The sequence below is a fragment of the Carassius gibelio genome, chromosome B12, assembly GCF_023724105.1.
Source record: "Carassius gibelio isolate Cgi1373 ecotype wild population from Czech Republic chromosome B12, carGib1.2-hapl.c, whole genome shotgun sequence".
Lineage (NCBI taxonomy): Eukaryota > Metazoa > Chordata > Actinopteri > Cypriniformes > Cyprinidae > Carassius > Carassius gibelio.
In genome coordinates this window covers 18,846,301-18,871,059 of record NC_068407.1, presented here as the reverse complement: position 1 = coordinate 18,871,059, position 24,759 = coordinate 18,846,301, and the positions used below count along the sequence as shown (strand labels likewise).

The 24,759-nt window shown below is 35.8% G+C and overlaps 1 protein-coding gene across 1 annotated transcript in view; it reads left to right on the top strand.

Annotated features, from left to right (window-relative positions):
• Positions 1–24,759, top strand: part of LOC127969404 (sodium channel protein type 4 subunit alpha A) — a 41,763-nt gene that overhangs the window by 12,315 nt on the left and 4,689 nt on the right. The window contains exons 5-25 of the mRNA XM_052571327.1: positions 416–544; positions 1,934–2,025; positions 2,315–2,569; positions 2,870–2,933; positions 3,056–3,197; positions 3,279–3,479; positions 3,659–3,823; positions 7,254–7,371; positions 7,939–8,177; positions 9,006–9,179; positions 9,375–9,731; positions 16,012–16,383; positions 18,525–18,651; positions 18,747–18,901; positions 19,069–19,242; positions 19,341–19,463; positions 21,768–22,046; positions 22,394–22,447; positions 23,784–23,921; positions 24,027–24,131; positions 24,264–24,534. Of these exons, the coding sequence (XP_052427287.1) occupies positions 416–544; positions 1,934–2,025; positions 2,315–2,569; positions 2,870–2,933; positions 3,056–3,197; positions 3,279–3,479; positions 3,659–3,823; positions 7,254–7,371; positions 7,939–8,177; positions 9,006–9,179; positions 9,375–9,731; positions 16,012–16,383; positions 18,525–18,651; positions 18,747–18,901; positions 19,069–19,242; positions 19,341–19,463; positions 21,768–22,046; positions 22,394–22,447; positions 23,784–23,921; positions 24,027–24,131; positions 24,264–24,534 (3,734 nt within the window). The remainder of the gene's footprint in view (positions 1–415; positions 545–1,933; positions 2,026–2,314; positions 2,570–2,869; positions 2,934–3,055; positions 3,198–3,278; positions 3,480–3,658; positions 3,824–7,253; positions 7,372–7,938; positions 8,178–9,005; positions 9,180–9,374; positions 9,732–16,011; positions 16,384–18,524; positions 18,652–18,746; positions 18,902–19,068; positions 19,243–19,340; positions 19,464–21,767; positions 22,047–22,393; positions 22,448–23,783; positions 23,922–24,026; positions 24,132–24,263; positions 24,535–24,759) is intronic.

Below are 24,759 nucleotides of genomic sequence, written 5' to 3'. Positions count from 1 at the left end.
TCGAAAAGTTAAAATAAAGTATCAGCTTTGCTTAGGATAGGTGTAGGGAGGTCTTTATTGTCCCAATAGGGTGGCGCCCATTTAATGATTTAAATAAAAAATAAAATTTGCAAACTGTTTTATAATGTATTTACATGTAGTAAATACTGCAAATACTGTAGCTGCTACTAAATGTAAAATATCTATAGGAAATAATTACACATTGCTGTGTTGGTTTATTTTGTATTTGTATTTGTATTTTAAATGTATCCCGTATAAGTAACAGAAAAACATTATACTTGTCATTTAAAACTGATTTGTACTGTGTGTTTAATATTAATACTAGCACAGTATAATTGTGGCTCTGCAGCAACTTTATGATAATTTATTCATGAGAAATGTTGATTTATATATAAACATTTATTTATTATTGTAGGTATGTGTTTACTGGTATATATACCTTTGAAGCAACAATCAAAGTTTTGTCCCGAGGCTTCTGCATCGGACCTTTCACATTCCTCCGTGATCCATGGAACTGGCTTGATTTCATGGTGATCAGCATGGCGTGAGTATTTCAATTCATGCAGTGTATATAAATATTAAGGCTGGTAAGCGATTACATTTTTAAAATCTAATTAATTACATGATGTGGTGATTAATTAATCAGATTAATTGCACATCAAATTTGGAGAAATTACTCCCAAAATATAATTTTAAGTCATTGTTGTGTAAAGCATCAAACAGGCATTACAAAAAGTAGGTTCAGCAAGAAATATTTTGTTTGATAAAATTTATGACATATAGCCTACTCTTTTGGACCATGTGAGTAAATGATGACAGAATTGACATTTTTGGTTGGGTGAACTATAACTTTAATAATTTATTTTCTTAATTTTATTATTATTACTAAGAAAATATGAAATTATTTATTTAATGATATGATACTCTAAATAATAAACTAAAACTCCCAGTAGGTGGTGGTAAATATTTTAATGATTAAGTCATCAAGTCATTTATTCATTCATTTGATTCGTTCAAAAGGCTGATTCATTCAGGAGTGAAGGAAATGGTTCTTTATGAATGGTTCATTGAATCATTAGGCTTGTTCGACTTGAAGCGGGTCATCACCATCAGACCAATCGGTGTGTGACATCAAAGAACCACAAGAGCTTAGAGAGCAGACAGCTCCTTGTGCTTTTGAATCGCTCTCGGAGTACTTTGATATCATACACCGATCGGTCTCTGCAGCACCACTTTCAACGGTTCAATGCACCAAATGGTTCACCAAATTCGGTCAAAACGTGGATTAAGAAACTAAATGCCGCTGTGGGTTGTCCTGATTTGTCTTTCATCTGATGCATATGGGACACAAAAGTGGAAACACTTCAGGAGTTTTGAAGTCGTCATTGGATTGGTTGAATTCTACAGGATTTCCACGAGACGTGTGTGTCGCGTTCTTTAACCTTCCTCCTGGAAACAAAGATCACGTGGTGCCAAACCCCTTTACGAAAGAAGAAAGCCACTGTGTTTACAATTGTGTTAAAGCTGCCATGAATTCTAGACCTTCAGTCTGAAGGTGGCTATGCGAGACTATGGTGATTGTGACACCCTGCATGCTTAGTATCATTCAGACACCTTCTCAATAACTGTCATCTAATGCTGCCATTTGGCCAGTGGTCGTCGGATCTAAATATAACATATATTAAAACCAATCTTTTTTCCACTGCCAGGAACAGCTGACTTTAAAAAATTAAATTTTATAACTGTGAACCAGTACAATTTTCTTTATACCATGGAACACACCATTTCAGAATCTGAGGAGTTTGCTGATCCTTATTTTCTATAGATTTATAATGAAATAGGATGAATTGTTTTCTGTATTCCAAGCATATTTTGCTTATGCTGATCTGTTCTGACCATTTCACAAATTGATTTGTAGTTTGATTGTTTTCAGGTACGTCACAGAGTTTGTAGACCTTGGTAATGTGTCAGCACTGAGGACATTTCGTGTGCTTCGAGCTCTCAAAACCATCACAGTTATTCCTGGTATGTAATAATTGTGTTAAACAGTGTATGTAATGCAACAGTTCAAAAATTGGAAAACCACCCAAAGCAAATGTTTTCAATATGTTTTTGTTATCTTGTATGTCTTTGTATGTAAATGTTTATTTCTAGAATGTAATAATGACACCTTTGCATTGTATTATTAATTAATTAATTAATTAATTTTCTACTGTGTAAAGAAAATGGTTTGTTTATCTCTTGCGTATTTTCCACTCTCCGTATTTTTCAAAAAATAATTTCAAAAAGGTTTCATCTTGAACTTTCTGCTCAGGTTTGAAAACCATTGTCGGGGCTTTGATTCAGTCTGTCAAGAAGATGGTAGATGTCATGGTTTTGACTCTTTTTGCACTGGCTGTATTTGCCCTCATTGGCCTGCAGCTGTTCATGGGAAATCTACGCCACAAGTGCATCCGTTGGCCCATTCCCAACAGCACCATGTTTGATGATTACAACTCCACCATGGTCAATGACACCACCCTCAACGTCACAGATACTTTCGATTTCAAAGCATACATAGAAAATGAAGGTGAAGTCAGGTCAAGGTTATTAAATATTTCCAATATTTACTCAATTATGTCATCACATAGTTAGAACAACAAGTACTACTTGTAATTGCAAGATAATAATAACATTATTTTGTAAAGGTGAAAAATGTTTGAATGGTATTGGCATACATTTTCTTTTTTATTTTGAGGTTTGAATTTTAAATATTAGACACAAATGTATTAATGCATGTGATAAAAAAAATTGCAATTTCCTTTGGGAAAAAAAATCATAGAATGATTAATATATTGCCTGCTATAAACTTTCTTATTATACTTTGCAGAAAACCAATACTTTCTGGAAGGAAGTTTAGATGCTTTGATATGTGGTAACAGCTCTGATGCTGGGTAAGTTCATTCAAGTTATTTCCAACAGCTATGTAATTGTAATACACCATAAACGCAACAAAGATTAATGTATGAAAAGATAAAGATTATTATTATTTTTTTTTTGTCTGTTGTTTTCAAAGGAGGTGCCCAGAAGGTTACACATGTATGAAGGCTGGACGAAACCCAAACTATGGCTACACCAGCTATGACAACTTTGGCTGGGCATTTCTCGCCCTCTTCAGACTCATGACTCAAGACTATTGGGAGAATCTCTTCCAGTTGGTCTGTTAACTTGTTGTTTTACTGTCTGTTTATCATATGGAATATCATATGCAAATTAAATTCCATTTCTGTCTTGTTTAGACCCTTCGTGCCGCTGGGAAAACCTACATGATCTTCTTTGTGGTGGTCATATTCCTGGGCTCTTTCTACCTCATCAACCTGATTTTGGCTGTGGTTGCTATGGCATACGATGAACAAAACGAAGCCACCATGGCTGAAGCTCGTGAGAAAGAAGAGGAGTTTCAAAGATTACTTGAGCAACTCAAGAACCAAGAGCAAGAGGTCAGGTGACTACCATATGATTTCACTTTAAAATATAGTTAAATTAAGACTAATGCTACCTCAGATTCAAAATGCAATTTTGATAATGTTATGCATATCAAAACCCCCAAACACTTACTCTTAATTGATTTACATTGCTGCATTACACTAATTTGTTGATATATTGTGGTTTATTTAAGTTACAGGCAGGCAGTAAAGCATCTTTAGCCAGCCTGGTGACACAAAGTCAAGGGTCAAACAGGACAGGTTCCCTGCACAGTCTTGGTGGTGATGATGTTATAAATGACTGTAACGGACGAATATTGCCTCGCCTCATTGTCAACAGAGCCTCCTCTAACAAAGAGGTAATATAATTTTGACATCAGGAGTATTTAACATTATTTTTTAGAGTCAGAGGTTCAAAGAATTTGAATAATAGTACTTCACTACTATGTTGTTGTGAATCTTTAATTCAGTTCTGTTAAAACTAGGGCTGCCCCGACTAAAGATTTCCCTTGTGACTTGTAGTTGTTCATTTGAAGCATTAGTTGACCAATCGCACATTTTTTCTTAAAAAACCAATTAAATCATGATAATGCTCCTTTAGAATGAGTTTTATTGCCAGGTATGTTTTACAAGGTATTTTTTTTTTCGTGACAGAAGCTATACAGTACAACAGAATGACAGCGACAGAACAAAAAACTAAAATAAAACATACAAATACAAATAAGTAGGTAAGGAATGACAATATACACACTGACAATTGTATGGCAGGTATATTACAATAAGCAGTTATGTATGTACAGGTATATTATGTGCAAAATTTAAGTGTAGACTAAGTATGTGTGCTAGATAAATAAGTGCACGTGTATATAAATATAAATAGTGTAGTGTGTTCCACAGTTATTATCAGCTGTTCATAAGATGGATTGCCTGAGGGAAGAAACTGTTCCTGTGTCTGGTCGTTCTAGTGCTCAGTGCTCTGTAGCGTCGACCAGATGGCAACAGTTCAAAGAGGGAGTGTGCTGGATGTGTCCCTTTGCTCACTCTGGATAAGTACAGTTCTTGAATAGAAGGGAGGGTTGTACCGATGATTCGCTCAGCAGTCCGGACTACCCTCTGTAGTCTTCTGAGGTCAGATTTAGAAGCTTTGGAGCGTCTGAAGCATTATGGGACTTCACACAGCTCCAGTGATCTGTTAAAGATCTGTGTGAAGATGGAGGCCAGCTGGTCAGCACAGGATTTCAGACAGGCTGGTGTAAAGAATCTGGGCCTGGTGCTTTTTTCCTTTTCTGCTTCCGGAAGACCTGGCGCACCGCATCATCGCTTATCTGTATTGCAGGTGTGGGGGAGAGGGGGGATGCAGGAGGTGTAAATGGAGAGCGGTTGTTTGGAGAGGTGTTCAGGATGGGTTGCAAGAGTTGTGAATGATGTGAACGGTTGTGTAGAGAGGCGATCAGGGCAGGTGATGGGGGTTCTTCTTTCAAACCTGCAGTAAATCTTGTTCAGATCGTCTGCCAGTCATTGATTCTCCACAGTGCTGGGGGGTGGTGTCTTGTAGTTGGTGATCTCTTTCAGACTTTTCCAGACTGATGCTGAGTCGTTGGACGTGAACTGAGTCCTTTTTTTTCCAGAATAATTCCTCTTTGCCTCTTTGATCTCCTTTTCCAGTGTTTATTTAGCCTGTTTATACAAGACATTGTCCGCCTTCCTGTAAGCTGCTCGTGGAACAGAGTGATATGCATCCTTTATTGTGGTGGAACAGTGATCCAATATATTACTGTCTCTGGTCGGACATGTGATGTGCTGTCTGTATTTTGGCAGTTCACGGGAGAGATGTGCTTTATTAAAGTCCCCGAGATTGATTAAAACAGAGTCCGGGTGTTGTTGTTCTGTCTCTGTGATCTTATCAGCGAGTTTCTGTAAAGCCAGGCTTACGTGCGCTCAACACTCACCATAATGAACGAATAGAATACATTGCAGTTAATGAATAGAGTTTCTAGATCTGAACAGCACATCGTATTTAACACTGTTACATCTGTACTCCACCTTAGATGTTAAAGCATGTCAAAGCCAGCTCTTTTTCACCATCTTCGCATCCTCCTGAAGTGTGTGATCAGCGCAGCTGCTCTGCCAATGAGAATGTCTAGCAAAACATCAGAATAGTCGAAAAACTGTAATATATCGGGAGATGTGTGCTGCCGAATGTCCAGCAATTCATCCCTGGTGAAACTGATTGGAGGAATATAACTAAAGACAGGACAAACTAACAAAAACACAAAAACAACTGCAGAGCACGTCACGGAGGCAGCCATCCTGTATAGCCAGCATCAGTAATTGCCTTTACATTGCCTAATAAGCTTGACACAGTGCACTGGCAAAAGTAATGATTATGAATGTGTCATGGAAAAACAGTAAGGAGTCTGCATTAACATTTGAATAATTAATTGATAAACAAGTGCTTTCTTAGCTTTCACTTTAAGAGATGAAGTCGGCGACGCTGACTCACCATCACAGTGGACGTGCCTGTATGCATATTTCATACGTATGACATAATCTGAGAATATTCGTCTTCTATATGAACTGGTTTACTTGAAAGTAGACATTTCACTCTCTATAGCCTATGTTTTTCTATCTGTAAGGCACGTAGGCTATACTCTGAGTTTCTGAGTATACAAGTTTACATAGACCAAGACAGCAGAAAGCACATCCTGTTTCTTTCATTGATTTACAAAAGGACCATGTTTTGTTGTTATTGTGAGTGCACACAAATATATGAAGAGTCTTTACAGATTTAAAAGATATGTTACTTTTATCTGTATGGGCAAAAATGAGGGAGTATTTTAAGAGCAAGTGAGCAAACCAGCTCTTCAATCTGTCCTGCAGTGAGCGCTTCCACACACTTGATTAGCGCACATTTTTCTAGGTTAACATTAGATTGAGCAGCCATGTAAAGTTGCTGCTTCTAACATATTTCAGATGATAATTCATATTTAAGGTCGATGAATTATAGGCAAGCATTTGCATGTCCTGCCCGCTGTACTGTATTGCCACAAAGACCAGCCATTAACAATCTGCATTACTTCACCAATGTGGATTTTTTTTTCTGCGACTAATACAATTTTGGTTGACCAATCCTCTTCTGGTTGACTAACAGTTAGTTGACTATTAGGGGGCAGCCCTAGTTAAAACCGAATATTTGTACTTTTTACAAAAATAATACTTTTTACTCTGTAACAATTTCATTTAAACATGGTAAAAATGTCATATGATACAGTGTTTTAATAATAAAAATAGTATTTTTATGGATGAACTTGAGTCATGTGTGAACACAGTTCATGATTACTCTTAATTATTCATGTAAAAAGCACTATTTTTTCACTATACTTTCACTTACATTTTTGGGATAGGTACATGGGGTTTCAGATGAGTACAGTTTTTTTACATAGTATCTGTACTTTAACGAAAGTACAATTTTCAGTATTTTTTTATTTTTTGATACTGATTAGTATTTTTTTAATACATAACCAGTCAAAGACACTTGACAGAATGTTGATGATCTCATGATTATAATGACCTTTTAATGGATACCACAGAATTTGAGTTTGATGCATGCCTACTTGTGTGTGTCTAGATTCAGTATGAACTTATTGTTATAACTGAATGGTAAATAGAAGTCTCTTTTCTAGTCATTTAGAACTTGTACAATTGCTTCACTCCAGATAATATTACTAGTACTAGTATGTTTTGCCATTGTGATGACATCTGTACTGTTTATTTACATTTATCCTCCAGTTATCAGCTGAAGACCACAGGTCCATGAACTCCAAACACAGCATGCAGTACCTGGACCAGCCCAAACTCTCCAAGAGAACAGCTAGTGCTATCAGTGTTCTCACTGCAACGATGGAGGGTACTAGCTTGTAGAAACTCATTGAGGCTCGATTAACTGCAAATTTAAATACCTTATTAAGTTGCTTTGTAACTGAGGAGCATGTTGAGTTTTTCCATTTATTATGATTCTTCAGATGTTTCAGAATGTCTGGACTTCAAGATTTTACACACCAAATTTTTTGCATATAAAAGTTAAAATGCAGTACATTTATTACAATGACACGATCAAAGACATGCTGAAAACCCTCAGCTATTTCTTGTGAAGTCCCAGTAGCAGGAATGTAAATGCACTTTTTTTATGTCCCTGAAGTTTATTTATTTATATATTACTGTGCTATGGGGTGACAGAACAGTCTGAGAGCATCTGAAGATAGAGATTTATCCTAAGCAAAGGTCAGACACATGGTGTGTGGAGAAAAACCTGTTAACTTTATCTGAGTGGTGCTAATCTTTGGACTATTTCAGAGTCATGGGTTGACTTTAGACTGGCAGAACTTGTTTCTGTCACTCTGTTGGTGTTCATTCACTGCTTGCCCTAAATAAAAACTGTTCAAATAGTGTTTTCAATCTCTCTTTGTCTCCATAGTGTTGGAAGATTCTCAGAGGCCTTGTCCCCCTGGCTGGTATAAGTTCGCTGATATTTTCTTAAAATGGGACTGCTGCACTCCCTGGATCATATTTAAGAAATGGGTTCATTTTGTAGTGATGGACCCATTTGTGGATTTAGGTATCACCATCTGCATTGTGCTCAACACACTTTTCATGGCCATGGAGCACTACCCCATGAGTCCGGATTTTGAACATGTTCTCTCAGTGGGAAACTTGGTTAGTATTAGTCTCAATACTTATGTATTATTGACAAATAACTCTAAAATGTTTAATCTTGAATATTTACCACGTTTAAACTATGTGTATATATATATATATATATATATATATATATATATATATATATATATATATATATATATAAGGGGGGTAACGGTACGCAAAAATCACGGTTCGGTACGTACCTCGGTTTTAATGGCACGGTTCGGTTCATTTTCAGTACAGTAAGGGAAAGAAATGCAAACATTAAACTGCAGGTTGTTTATTACTATAAACTTTTTTTTTTACAATTTTCTTACACTTATTTTAAAGACTTTTTAATAAAATATATAACGTTATATAATAAAAGGTTCCATTTAATAACATTAACATTAATTCATGAAAATACCTCTAAAGCAAGTACAGTATTAACAGTAAATGTTAATTTCAACATTCACTAATACATTATTGAAATCAAATATTTTGTCATGGATCTGAACTAATATGAACTAACAATAAACTGTTGCATATTAATGAACTAATGTTAACAAAGATTTCTCAATACTGTATCAAATGAAAACTCTGTTGCTGCTCATTGTTATTTCTTCTTCGTTAATGTGTTAACAGTAAGAAATGGCCTTCTTGCTTTTTCGGGCTTGCCTTAGAAAGTATATATCCCTGAACAGCAGAACACAAAAGCTTTCTTATTTTATTAAAGTCATTGGCATCAGCAGAAGTAACTGTAATAGTAAATAACAGCAAAGCATGATTAACAGGTTTTAATTGGCCGCCATTATTTCAGGTTATTAGTAGTATCTCACATCAGATTCAATTGTATTCTTCAAGGTATTTACAGGAATCTTCACAGCTGAAATGGTGTTCAAGCTCATTGCCATGGACCCCTACTACTACTTCCAGGTGGGCTGGAACATTTTTGACAGTATCATTGTCACACTCAGCCTGGTAGAGTTGGGACTGGCCAATGTTCAAGGATTGTCCGTTCTCAGGTCCTTTCGTTTGGTAAGTCTGAATCTCAACCCCTTTCATAGTTTGTGTGATTAATGTTTTCTGGAAAATGTATGAATTTAAGAAATACCTCACGCTAGTATAAAAAGGGTATGTAGTTTAACTTTGTATGCTATTGTGTCTCTCACTGTGTGTGTGTGTGTGTGTGTGTGTGTGTGTGCCCCTCTCTGACGGATGTGCTGGAAGTAGCTACGTGTCTTCAAACTGGCTAAGTCTTGGCCCACCCTTAGCATGCTGATCAAGATCATCGGCAACTCAGTAGGTGCCCTGGGGAACCTAACACTTGTCCTGGCCATCATCGTCTTCATCTTCGCTGTGGTGGGCATGCAGCTTTTTGGCAAGAGCTACAAAGACTGTGTCTGTAAGATTTCTGAGGACTGCGAGCTGCCCCGCTGGCACATGAACGACTTCTTCCACTCTTTCCTCATCGTCTTTCGGATCTTGTGTGGAGAGTGGATCGAGACCATGTGGGTCTGCATGGAGGTGGCGGGAGCGAGCATGTGCCTGATAGTCTTCATGATGGTCATGGTCATTGGAAACCTTGTGGTAGGTGATTTTTTAACTAGTATTTTGTCTTGTTTTCCAGTATAAATATCTAAATATTCTTAATTCAAGATATAAGAAAAATAATTTTTGCAGTGCATTGTTTGTGCAAGAACTTCTAAAGCACTTAGTCCAGAACAGCTCTGATATGGTGCTATTTTCGTCCACACTATTATTATAAGACATCTGCAGTCACTGCTAAGCTGATAATCTTCATAACTGTTACCCTGAAGCTGTACTGATCTGAAGCTTTAGCGTAGCAACCAAGCCAAACCAAAAGGATTTTCAGCACTGCTGATGGCAGGCCGGCTGTTGTTGACATTCAGGTGACACAGCAGTTAGCGTCTGATTTCTCTGGGTAACCAGGTGTTAATTAGTCATAACTTTTAAAGGGGTGATTGGTTGTGATTTCACTTTAGTTCATGTTAATATCTGCAAAGTTACAGTGTTCAATCCATTTTCTTTTAAAACGACAAAAAAAACATACAGTTTCTGCACAATCCTCTTCACTATTATCATGTATTTAAATTGATAGGCAATATTGACAATGCCATTATTTACGATACAACTGGAGCACATGCCGCTGAGGACAAACAAGCTTCATGTTCACTGTATTCTCCAATGCATTGATTGACACTCTGTCTGCTCACAGTTAATAGCCAACCAGTGCAATAATATAAATGCTGTAGCTTAATTTATCGAATATTCCGCCACCTCCTCACACTCCTTCTTTTTGAACATGATTTTTCTTCAATCCCTCATTGAAGAAAAATCACAAAAAAATAATTTGTGTGACTCTGTAATCCAAGTGATGATAGTAGTAGACGTTATTGCGGATGTCTTTTTTTCCTTTATAAGGTCGCCTAATTTTTATTTTTTACAATGTTTTTGTAATGTATTACCTATCACTGTAACAAAAAAACAAGTAGGTCTAATACTAAGAGTATATTTGGTTCAAATAACCAGTATTTAATAGGCTATAAATATGTGTCTGTTACATTATTTATTGGTAATAAATTATCTGTAATATATAACATTGATGATAATATATTATCAAAAAATATCGTCCTTGTTTTGGTCTTGTTTTGAAGCTTGCTTATTTGAGAATTGGCAACAGTGCTGTGCACATAATTACCATACTGTACAGGAGCTGCTGACTTAATACACTTCCTCTCATGTTATACATGGTGAGAAAAGGAAATGGGCTTTCTTAGCGAGCCAACAAAAGCATCATTACTCAACATGGTCCATGGCTAACATACGTTTTCTCACACACTCTTCATGTGGCTACGCTCTCCTGCACTTGTCTTCAGGACAAACATGCAATGCACGACAGAACCACATGTTCAGTGCTGCTTTCTATTTACATCGTATGACTGGAGCCAGCGAACAGCGGTTTTGATCTTGGCTGTGTGCTAAGATTCAGCTCAAGTGAGTCTTGGCGCACAAGAAACAAACATGGACAGCTGAGATGCATAGTAGGAGAAGCTATTCTTTATACAGTAACTCAGGGGCCATGGGCCATGACCCAAAAAATAATGATAAATGCAAATAATAATGCAACTAAACATGCATTATCTTTCAAAAGTTTGGAGTTTAAATGAGTTTAAAAAGTCTCTTTTGTTCACCAAAGCTGCATTTATTTGATAAAAAATACAGTAAAATTTGTAACATTGTTAAAATATTACTACAATTGAAAATAACCATTTTCTATTTATAACATTGCAAAATGTATGTATATTATGAAGCTAAAGCTGAATCTTAAGCATCATTACTCCATTGTTAATCATTACTCCATTCACCTGATCCTTCAGAAATCATTCTAAAATGCTGATTTGCTGCTCAAGAAATATTTTTTACATTTAAAATTTGTGCTGATTAATAATTTTGCAGAAATCATGTTTTTTTCTGGATTCTTTGATACTGTAAATAGCAAGTTGAAACAGCATTTATTTGAAATAGAAATCATTTGTAACATTATACATGTCTTTAGTGTCATACATTTCTTCAATAAAATAATAAATAAATACAAATCTTACTGACCTTAAACTTTTGTGTATATGCCCCAAACAGTAGCATGTAATTGAAAATTCAATACTCTTATTAACTTATATCCAAAGCAATTAAAAAATCCCAAATCTTTTGTTGTGGTCAGATTTGTCAAACTAACATGTTTTAGTAAAACATTGTTAGGGTTGCTGGGATGAAAAAGGGACCCAAGATCAGATTAGCAATTTGCTAAATTTATTGACCAAGAGCAAAGGCAATAGTCCAAAGCGAACACAGAAAATCAGAAACCAGGTAAGGGATCCAAAACAGAACTGCGTACAGGAACTGGCTAAATCAAAGAAGAAAAAGCAAGATTAATTTAACAAACAGGGCATGTAAACTAGGCACAACTAGAGCAAGAAAGTCTTAAGGGCAGCAGTGAAACAGACGGTAACCAAGACACACTGACAGAGAGGCAAAGAAAGAGAGAAGTATTAGAAGTGGAGAAAAATAAGAGACAGGTGTGTGTGAGGAGAGCTGGAGCACTAATTAGAATAAGGTCCAGCTGTGATGGCAGAGTGAGTGGAACTGACAACCTGGAACAATTGGAACAATTGTGGAACAAAAGACATACAGTAAACACAACAATAAGACTGATGATTAAGTTCTGACAAATGTAATCTGTCATTTGGACAAATCGAGCCTAAAAATAATTCAAAACCAAAAAAAAATTCAAAAAAATTTAAAAAATTCATTTTTTTTTTTACTGAGCTAAACAAGAGGGTCTTAAAGTAAAACAAGCAGAATACACCACATGATGGATAGCAGTGAAATCTTATGAAGTGTTGGTACTGACATGAGTTGCATCTGCACTTTAACTTTAGTGGGCTGGATGAAAAAGTAGACTAGAGGAGTGTAAGATGGGAAACCAAATATCAGTGGCCTCATTTGGCATACAGCTCTGGTGTGTAATGTGAAAATCACAGCACCTGCTTCTACTGCTGTGTTTCTCTGGAAGCTTGATGTATTTCATACAATAGGCTGATATGTTGTCAGATGGTCTGGGCATTTTGCACTAGGATGTGACTGAGTGCCAAATAATATATGCTTTGATGTACATGACACTATTATGATAAATATAGCATTGAGAAACTTGACTAAGGAAGATGAATTGGTAATTATATATTTTTGCTTTGGCCAAGAGCTTTAAATACCCCCACATACCTTGATAAATTCATACCCACAGTGTCAAAGATATATTTAAGCACTGAGCTGCTGGAAAATGTAATATTACAAACCATATTGCACTATATTGTGACATGAGCAAAAATTTATGAAGTTAAAATAATATGACTTAAATAGATCGTTCACTCAAAAATAAAAAAAACATAATTAATTAATTAATTAATTATTCTCCTCCTCATCCCGTATGCAGTGGTTTGCCGTTATTGTGGATAGGCAGTGGGATTTGGACAAAAAAAAAACCTATCACGGTTTCTTTGACCAATTTTGTGATTTCAATTTTAATCACGATTTTTAAACACACACCGACATGCTTTACAGTCATAAATGCATTCAGTATGAATTTGAAACATATTTCCCAAAGACAACCAATTAGAGCTTTATCAAGAAGTTGTAACATCTCTCTAGAATAAACATATTCAAAATAATCATTATGTGAAGGTTTGACAAAATGTCTAGACATATGGCAAAAAAATAAATAATTATAATTTTTTGCCATGCATTGATCACAGAGCTCATGGTTGCACTTTATTTTACAGTACGTGTACTAACATGTACTTATAGTGTACTTACAGTGTATTTACCTAAAAAAGTTCTGGTAAAACAAGGGAAGTACATGGAGTAGGGTTAGGTTTAGGGGTAGGTTCAGGGTTAGTACCTACTGTAGTTATTACATAGTTATTGTAATTACTATAATAAGTACATAGTGTGTACTTGAGGAACAGGACTGTAAAATGAAGTGCTACCGAGCTCATTATAGTGGTGCCTCAGGTGTTGAAATATATTTGTAATACAGTATACAGGTTCACACGTACTCTGTCTGCAGTGTGTATACAGTATGTGTATGCGGTGCAGAAGCAGCAGCGAGAGCGTGTTATTGAAACGCGAAAGCACATTAAAATAATCTCTCTGCTCGTATGCAGATTTCTTTGCTCTGTCACAAAACCAGATGCATGTGCTCAGATACATGCTCAGATACAGAGTGCGCACACTTAAAACATGTCTTCTCTTGCTCAAACTGTGTCCTGTGCACTCACACCTCTCTCTATGCTCATGTGCTAGATATTATTTTGGCACCTTTCTATTACTAAACTTTTCTGTTCACATCTTTTGCATCTTTTAGCGCTTTGATCCATTAACATGGGCTCAGAAAAAATATGCATCACAGACAGAGTGTGTGAACCTGGAGTTACTCTGTTCTCGTGCTCCATTATTGCGCACTGCATTCTGATTGGATCGGATAGCATACTGCGGGAGGTCGGGGCTGCAGAAAATCGTGCTATAAAGTGGTTTAGAAATCGTGCACGCTCAAATTTTGATTTTATGATGATTTCGATTAAATCGCACAGCGTAAGCATCGGCACCATACGCATGCATGTTTACATAAAGCAGAAGCAAGTGCATGCATCGTGATACTCTCCCCACAATGGAGGCTGTAACGGATGAGCAGTTCAGTGAATCATTGGTTCTGAACTAATGAATCACGGTTCGTTGAATCTAAAACAATGCAAACTCAAAGCTTGTAGATTTTGAATTCAGGCATATAAACCCAACTCTCTCTAAACTAAATGCCTGGCACCAGCCTGGCTGGATTTAAATGATTTGCGACACTCTGGAATGATAAATTCCTCAGTCACGGGTTAACCAGTTATGCGATGGTTATGATTTTCTGATTTATAACTTGGAAATGTTTCTCCTAATTTAATGTTCTCAAATAAGAGTCATGATTCTGTAACTCTACCCCTGTCCAGGTTATACAACTTTATGACCCAACTCACAGAGCAGCAAAGCCAGCTCACTGGTACCTTTTTAAAACGTATTTCTAAACATTTTGACTGTGTTGCCTTTTCTGGTGCATTAGATGTTTTCCATAATCAAAAGTTGGAGTATCTGCCATTTTATTGTGTGTTTAATCAAACTTTATATGCATGTAGTTAAAAACAACTCTGTATCTCTGTATCCCTGACTCGCAAAATTATGGTTTATGATATCTTTATAATCGTAAAAATCTGACTGTGTTGAATCTTAAACTACTTATGTTGAATCTGACATATTTATGAATAAATTACAGTGCCTTTTAATGATTTGTTGATATATACAATTGACCTATTTTTCATCTTCAAAAATGTTAATGTAACTGTCATATGAGATATATATATGAATCATATTCCTGATTAATTATTAAAATTCCCTATATATAATTTGAGTTAATTATAATGTACAACCCAGTGCGGCTACAAGGCGTACTGCTGCAGACGGGATGAGGAGGAGAAGAATTATTTAATAAAGTCATTATTTTTGTTTTCTTTGCACACAAAAAGTATTCTCATAGCTTCGTAAAATTTCAGTTGAACCCCTAATGCCACATGGACTATTTCACCAATGTCCTTTCTAGAGATGTTCATTTTAACCGCTTAACCATTAACTGACGGTTAAAATTGTGTCGTTCGTCAAGGTTAAATGTAATTTTTTCAGTAATTTCTCAAAATATTAAAAAAGGTTTGCTGCATGGTTAAAATATGCTACGTTTATATAAAAAATTCGAAAGAGAAAAAAAGTTTTGTAAAAGTCATATTTTATTATTTCATTCAGAAATAGGCCTAATGCCGATGCGAATTGTTTACAAACATTATAATAAACACTGTAAGCATAGCTAGGCTATTTTTTTTAGCCAAGATCATGTTCTAAACACTGAAATTTTGCACCAAGCTGATAGATGTGTATATTTTAAATTGTTACTGTAACTGTTAATCTCATATCTAATAAATCTATGTTATGTTGCATTGGATAATCAGAATTTTTCAAGTGGATTAGTTCTTCAGTAAATGAGAGGCCTAATTTAGTTCCAGCTTAGCATTTTATGTCTGCTTCTTTAAAAAAAAAAAAATAATAATTTATATATTTAATTGGTCTCTTTTTTTTTAAAGAGTAGCTTAAAGTATAGGTAACTTTGCAGCATGGCAAGTGCGCCACATTTGCCACTTAAGCTACACAAACTCCTTATACTGTATGTGTTCAACCTGCCAACCTAATTCTGACCTGTACTTCTCAGGTACTGAACCTGTTCCTGGCTCTGCTGCTCAGCTCCTTCAGCGGGGATAACCTGTCTGGAGGGGATGATGATGGTGAGATGAACAACCTTCAGATCGCCATTGGTCGCATCACCAGGGGTATAGATTGGCTCAAATCCTTCATCGCCAGAAAGTTGCGCCAGATTCTAGGAAAGAAACCTCCTGACAATAATGAAGGAGGAAGGGAAGGAGACATAGAACTGTGTGCTATTAATCACCTGGATGAGGGGAAAATGGCAGATGGCTTGACCAACTGTTTGCCTCCAACACTGACTGTACCTATTGCTCGTTGTGAGTCTGATGTTGAAGATGATGAGGACTCTGATGAATCTTCTGATGAGGGGGATGGAAAGGTAAAACAACAATCTGTCCTCTCTCTGCCTCCCTCATTATCTAGAATGATGTGTACTGTGGTTTACCATTAGCGAAAGAAAGAAAGAAAGAAAGAAAGAAAGAAAGAAAGAAAGAAAGAAAGAAAGAAACTAAGAAAGCAAGCATTAGAGGTACAAATACCATGTATTCTATGGTGAGAAATCTATGCTAGAACAGTTATGCTAGATAAAACTTTTAAACAAAATAAAAGGTTACAATGAAAATAATTGGATGTTAAACACATTAAATGTCTTTATTTCCGCCTTAACATTATGATTTTGGCCTGTCATTTTATTTTAAAACTTAATACTTTTTAAAAAAATTTAAAGGGGTCATATGATGTGATTATTTACATTTTTCCTTTCTCTTTGGAGTGTTTCAAGCTCTTGGTGCATAAAGAAGAATTGTAAAGTTGCAAAGTCTAAAGTCTCAAATCCAGAGAGATACTCTTTATATAAGTTAAGACTTGTCCACACCCTCATTTAAACACGCCCCCACATGTCTACATCACGATGTGGGAAGATTTGCATAACGCTGCCCAAATGTTCACGCAAAGAAAGAAGGCGTAACTTTTATTTTCGTTGTTGCCACTGGCGCCATGTCATGGAGATGCTGTGTTTGGTTGTGAAAGCCAAGCTACTTTGTTTTCCTTCCAAAAGAGGACACAACTAGAAATCAGTGGTTAAGTTGTATTTACAACACTGTTGTATTCAACCCAAATATTCAGATGTGTGCAGTGCATTTTATGGAGGATGAGGACTATCTCCTGTGAGAGTAGCCTACACTACTGGTGTCTGTTTCTATAAAGTGGGGCAGTTACAACTTTGCAAGGACAGTCTGGCACTTCTGACTCACTGCCTGTAAGTACGAAGTACGTTTACTTATTTAAAGAATTTGCCACTGATGATTAAACATTAGTTTTAAGCAGTGTAGTGTTTGTTGTTTGTCGTTTCTCCAATCACAAATGCAGACATGGTTTTATGTTTACGCAGTGCAATACGCAACGTAACGCATAAAAATAATATAACCCATTATATACAAGGTATTTGTTACATCCAGTGGGGACATAAGTACTGATTATAATGACAGATACTGTGTAAAAACACAGTATCTGTCATTATAATCAGTACTTATGTCCCCACTGGATGTAACAAATACCTTGTATATAATGGGTTATATTATTTTTGCCTTGTCACACTGAGACACAGCATCACAGTATAGAAAGGCAGTGTTTCCCAATCCCAGTCCTCTTATCATGTACAACACTTGTTCTGTTCGACCGTAAGTGCCCTGTGAAGTGGACATCACTGGATATTCCACCATGATTCCAGTTCGAAACAATTGCATAAGTTCCATTCAAAGGGCATTAAAGTGTGCTGCAGGCAGCGGCGCAGTACAAATCCATGAATGAATATTCAGAAGTGAAGTAAACTTCAATGGATCTCCCCTGCTCAGTGAGTAGGGAAGCAATGAACCCGGTGCAGGGATAAAATAAATCAGAACGCAGATTATGCACGTAGCTCTCTCCTAACAAGCTGGTTATATGAGTCAGGTGTGTTAACTAAGAGAGACATGCAAAATATGAAGAGTAGGGCGGTGCGAGCTCTGGGACTGGGAACCACTGTGGTAAGGAGAATAACATTTTCATCATACGCTTGAGCCATTCAGCCAATCACAACACACTGGATAGCTGGCCAATCAGAGCACACCTAGCTATTCATTACTATGAGCTTTGTAAAAATCAACATGTTTCAGAAAGGCGGGGCATAATGGAGAAACGATAATGTACAGTATGTGGAAAATAATGTGTTTTGTTTAACCTTAAACTGTATAAACATGTTTCATTACACCAAATACACAAGATAATGTTATTTTTAGCAACATCATATGACCCCTATGATAAACTTTAAAATGTTATCATGTAAAAAGTATCATAATTTATATATATTTATATCAGTATATATCAGTGATTTTTGTCTAATGCTTATTGCTAGAAATTAAATGATCACAAGTGAGTCTTTAGTCTCAAAATTTTAGGAAACATTACTTTAACACTTGTTTTGTTCTCCTCACATTTGTTTTTCATTCTCTCTCATTTCTTTACATCTTTTTTTCTGCACAGGCTGCTCTCGATGATGATGACTCATCAGTTTGTAGCACAGTGGACTACCAGCCTCCAGAACCTGAGCCTGAGCCTGAAGAGGAAGAAGAACCAGAGCCTGAAGAGCCAGAGTCCTGTTTCACAGAGGGTGTGCATGCATTTTCCTTCATTAGGAATGTTATTACTCAAGGCATCACATCAAGGCCAGAAATATCTTATTTATTTTTCTCTATTTTTACTTAGGTTGTGTCAAGCGATTTACATTTTTGAACGTAGACATCACAGAAGGATGGGGGAAAAAGTGGTGGAACCTTCGAAGAACATGCTTCACCATCGTTGAGCATGACTACTTTGAAACCTTCATCATCTTTATGATCCTTCTTAGTAGTGGAGCTCTGGTCTGTCTGTCAATACTGAACCTATGCTTAGTAAATCACTAATGCACTAAAACTAATGCATATTAAATCTGTGTGATATTAAATCTAAATTTTAATTTCATTTTAAGGAAAAGGGAAATTATAAATACATTAATGTTTGTCTGATGCATCAACTTTTATTCTGTCAGGCTTTTGAGGATATCAACATAGAGCGCCGCAGAGTGATCAAGATTATCCTGGAGTATGCTGATAAAGTCTTTACATACATTTTCATAGTAGAGATGTTACTAAAGTGGGTGGCATATGGTTTCAAGACTTACTTCACTAATGCGTGGTGCTGGCTGGACTTCCTCATTGTGGATGTGAGTTCACCCTTTCTTTTTTCCAAAGCTTCACCCTTATAAGCAAATGCATGTCAGATGCCGAAGACTGTGTATTGATAATGTGCTGTTTTACTCAGGTGTCACTAGTCAGTTTAACAGCTAATTTATTGGGATATTCTGAGCTTGGAGCAATCAAATCTCTCCGAACACTCAGGGCTCTTCGACCACTTCGAGCCCTGTCAAGATTTGAAGGAATGAGGGTAAGAGACTCTTCATTTATGCATTTGTGAGTGGTTTTTCAAATAAAGATCTGAAGTTCAATTTTTGGAGTGGAAAATAGCATTATTTATTTGGACCTGCTGACAAAAATTAGCAAGCAGTCAATAAATGGACTGGCTTTATGGAAATGAAAGCAGTGTTGAGAAGAGGAATACTTTGTTATACAGTCATGGCCAAAAATATCGGCACCCTTGAAAATGAATCTGTATTGTTAATCCTTTCATAAAAGAATTCACAAAAATCTAACCTTTCATTGGATAATAATAATTTAAAATGGGGAGAAATATCATTATGAAATAAATAGGGCCGGGACTTTAACGCGTTAATTGAGATTAATTAATTACACAAAAAATAACGCGTTAACTAAGATTAATTAATTACAGAAAAAAAATTCCCGCATTTTTAATAACTTAATTTTGCACCGCGGAACGTTTCTCACTGGATGAGTTTCGGCGGACCAATTATACTGAAGCACCAACTAGCGTTCGCATATCAAGCTTATGTATTCAGTTATTATTCAATGGTATACTATAAATCCATGTGAAAAAAAATTACTTCTCACTGTTCTCAGGTCAAATATTTATATGCGATTAAAATGCGATTAATTTCGATTAATTAATTACAAAGTCTCTAATTAATTAGATTAATTTTTTTAATCGAGTCCCGGCCCTAGAAATAAATGTTTTTATCTAATACACATTGGCCACAATTTTATTCAATACTTTTTGAAACCTCCATTTGCCCATTTAACAGTTCTACATTTTCTCCTATAATGCCTGATGAGGTTAGAGAACACCTCACATGAGATCAGAGACCATTCCTTCATCCAGAATCACTCCAGACCCTTTAGATCCCCAGCTTCTCCTCTTCAGTTCGATCCTCTCATTTTCTGTAGGGTTCAGGTCAGAGGACTGCAATGGCTATAGCAGAAGCTTGGTTTTGAGCTCAGTGACCCATTTCGGTGTTGTTTTTGAGGTTTGTGTTTGGATTATTGTACAGTTGAATGATCCAAACTGGGCCCATTATAAGATTTCTAACAGAGTCAGTCACTTTTAGATTTTTTTATCTGTTGGAATCAAAGATGTCATTTGTCTGAACAAGACGTCCAGGACCTCCAGCAGAAATATAAGCCAGCAACATAAAAAATACAGCTGTATATTTCATTGTACACATGGGGTACTTTTTATCCCTGTGTTCACCAAACCCATCCTGAGTGTTTGCTGCTAAAAAGCTCATTTTTAGTTTCATCTAACCATAGAGGCCAGTCCCATTTGAAGTTCCAGTCATGTCTTATAACTGAATATGCTTTAGTTTGTTTTTGGATGAGCTAGGAGATTTTTTCTTGAAAAACTCCTAAACAACATTTGGTTATGTAGGTACTGTTTGACCATTTTTTTTAAGGTTTTCTGACCCCGAGACTCAACTATTTCCTGCAATTCTCCAGCTGTGGTGTTTTGAGAGTTTTTGGCCACTCAAACTGACCTCCTCACCGTGCATTAGAACGATATAGGCACATCTTTTTCTTCACATCAGAAATATATACTTTGGTTTTTCTCATTTTGATGGATGATTAAGGGAATTTGGGCTTTGTTTTCCCTCCTATTTATATTTCTGTGAAACAGGAAGCATTGGCTGGATAATTTCATCTTTATAATTACCCTGGTGAATATGAATGGGAATATACTTCAGAAGTATTTTACTTAAAATACTTTCTAGGGGTGCCAATAATTGTGTCCAATGTGTATTTGAGAAAAACATTCATTTCATAAAAGTTTAGATGTTTGTGATAAAAAAAAAAAAAGAAAGATCAAAAGGATCAACAATGCAGATTAATTTGCACAGCCTCTTTTGATCATATTTACCAAGGGTGCTGATATTTTTGGCCATGACTGTAAAATGTATCCACAAAAATACCAAATGATTGGAAATGTGATTCTTTTTAAAAATGCATTTTGAAGTTTAAGTTGAAAAAGACTAAGTTAAAAATTCATATTTAGTATTTTAACACTTAATAGATTTGGAAAAGCAAAAGAGTTTAAAAAGGTTCAAAGTTATAAATATAAACTCTTTATTGCTTGAATGATTTTTAGAACAATTTTTATTTCATCATTAAGAAGGAAGGAATATTTGACCTAATGTAAAAATCAACTTTGTACTGTGTGTTTTTAACATTTCTGAGTGACGCCTTTAAATGTTAACTTTAACATTGAGCTAAAGTAAGTATTTGCACAAATATCTATGACTCATTTGTCTCTAATTCCAGATTGTGTTTATGTCCCATACAGGTGGTAGTGAATGCACTGGTTGGTGCCATTCCCTCTATTTTCAATGTGCTGCTGGTGTGTCTGATATTCTGGCTCATCTTCAGCATTATGGGAGTCAATCTGTTTGCTGGAAAGTTCTACCACTGCATAAACACCACCACAGAGGAACGCTTCCCCATGGATGTGGTCAACAACAAGAGTGACTGTATGGCCCTGATGCACACCAATGAGGCACGCTGGGTCAATGTGAAGGTCAACTATGACAACGTGGGACTCGGCTACCTCTCTCTACTGCAAATTGTAAGTTTATTATGACTTGCAGAGTTTATTCTAATACATAAGGTTCGCATGTAACCATTAACAGTCATACCATGATGATATTTGCTTTATCCTTTGAAAAAAAAAAAACTCAAGCAAATTCAGAACTCAAAAGAGTAAAGCATTTAATTAAATTAAGTTAAAAAAAATTTAGACACCGAGTATAACAATGTCAGAGTTTTAACATATTTACTGTCAGTGAATGTATTTTCCTGTCCTTTCCTTTTTTATGCATCAGAGGACACAGAGGTAACTCAGCACAAATGCATAATGAATAAATGGGTTTTATATGACATGCTGATATTCAGAAAATACTTCTCTCCACATAGGCTACGTTTAAAGGCTGGATGGATATCATGTACGCTGCAGTGGACTCTAGAGAGGTAGGTGAATGACAGTGTTTCCACCTGTGCAACTGCTACAAATAATGTAGTATATGCACGTATGTTACAGGTTCACAATACAGTTAATAGTCAACACAACTTTATGATATGTTGCAAAGTGGTGTTCAATTAATATGCAAATTTCTTAGGGTAAAAAATAATAATCGATAAATATTCCACCATTCTATACTCACTCTCATGTCTTTATAAACCTATATGCTGCTGTTTTTAGATAGAAACAAACATTTTAAAGAATAAAAATGAACAATCTTATTTGCATACAACAGCTTAGAGCGTTAAAAGGGATAAAGAAATGCTTAGTCCATACAACTTGAGCACTATATTGTAAGTGTTTTGATGCCATTTGATAGCTTTGTATAATCAATCTATCTTTCCCTGTGGCAAAGGTTGTGAGTAAAGTCAGTAAAATAAAATTATTCTTGGTTGTCATATCCAAACGTCATGCCATTGATTTGAGTTCTGTAGTGGAGGTAAAGATAAAAAAATGAATAATGTGTTGCCTTTTCAACAGCTTATTTTTAAGAACAATGTCAGATCCTAAATTATTGAACTTATTTCTATTTAGAGTAGGGGTGTCTGTCAATCTAACTAATTACAGGTTGCTGAGATTAAAACATCTAATTAATCACAAAGTAAATTTGGCTGTGAAAATACCCCCAAAAGATCATTTAAAGCCATCATTGTGTTAAATGTTTATCTACAAAGACCTAACATAAAGTATGGAACATAAAAGAAGATAATTTGAGAAACATCTCAGTATTTTTTGTTCATGCAATGAAAGTCACTGGTAGCCAAAACAGCTTTGTTACCAACAGTCTTCAAAATACCTTCTTGTATGTTGTGCAAAAGAGTGAGTAAAGGATGAGAGAACTTATTTATTAATTTATGGTGGTTACCTATTTTTGGTGAACTAGGCATTTAATGTTTTTTTATTTATTTTATTTGTTTAATAAATTAAATGATACTCTAAAGAATAAATTAAAACTACCAGCAGGTGTCTGTGCATGTCTTTATTTATTCGTTTCGATTCAACAAACGGCTGATTCATTCAGGATTTCAGTAAATGGCTCTCTCTATGAATGGGCCTTTGAATCATTGGTTCACACGATTCATTCACGTGAATTCATTCAGAAACTAAACACTGCTCTGTTGCTCACTGGCGCACAACGATTCTGCTGTGGCTTTATAGGTAATTGTTTTGTTGGCAATATTGAACAAAAAAACACAATATTGTCTTTAAAATAGGTCTGTGTAAGTAAGACTTGTGTAAGACTTACATTTATTGTGTCATTCATTTGATTATTTTCCATGTTAGGTGGAAGAGCAGCCGTCATATGAGATCAACCTTTACATGTACCTATATTTTGTTATTTTCATCATTTTTGGATCCTTTTTCACTCTCAACCTCTTCATTGGTGTCATCATTGACAACTTCAATCAGCAGAAGGCCAAGATAAGCATATCTTTTTTAACTAAACTCCATATTATTTTGAATTTGTGTTGTACATTTGGATAGTTCTTTACCAGAAAGAATAATTAATATTTGTTTCTTCTGCACTTTGGAGGGAAAGACATTTTCATGACAGAGGAGCAAAAAAAGTACTACAATGCCATGAAGAAGTTGGGTTCCAAGAAACCTCCAAAACCTATTCCTAGGCCATCGGTATGAACCACTCGACTTACATCAATAACAACTAATTGACTTTCAACAAATGTTATATATATATATATATATATATGCATTACACCTCTTGAGGTTTTTAAAAACCAATCCAGTACATTGTTCTCCTTACAGAATGCGATCCAGGGTGTGGTGTTTGACTTCATAACAAAACAGTTCTTTGACATCTTTATCATGGTGCTTATCTGCCTCAATATGGTGACCATGATGATAGAGACAGATGACCAGAGTGCTGAGAAAGAGGATATCTTGTACAAGATCAATTTGTTCTTCATCATCATCTTCACAGGAGAATGCGTACTTAAGATGTTTGCGCTCAGACATTACTTTTTCACTATTGGCTGGAACGTCTTTGATTTTGTTGTGGTCATCCTTTCTATAGCAGGTAAGTGTAGATCAACCCAAGCTCATTAAAAAAAAAAGCTTGCAGTGACATTTCTGCAAAATTACATTATGTTTCCTCTTGCATGTTTTGTAGCACATTGAAAGTGAAATGTCCAGTGAATGATGCAAACAAGGCTTATGTTCCATTGTGTTTGAAAATAATGTACGATATACACAAAAACCTACTCTAAACTTAACCAAACACAACAAAACTTGAATTTGCTGA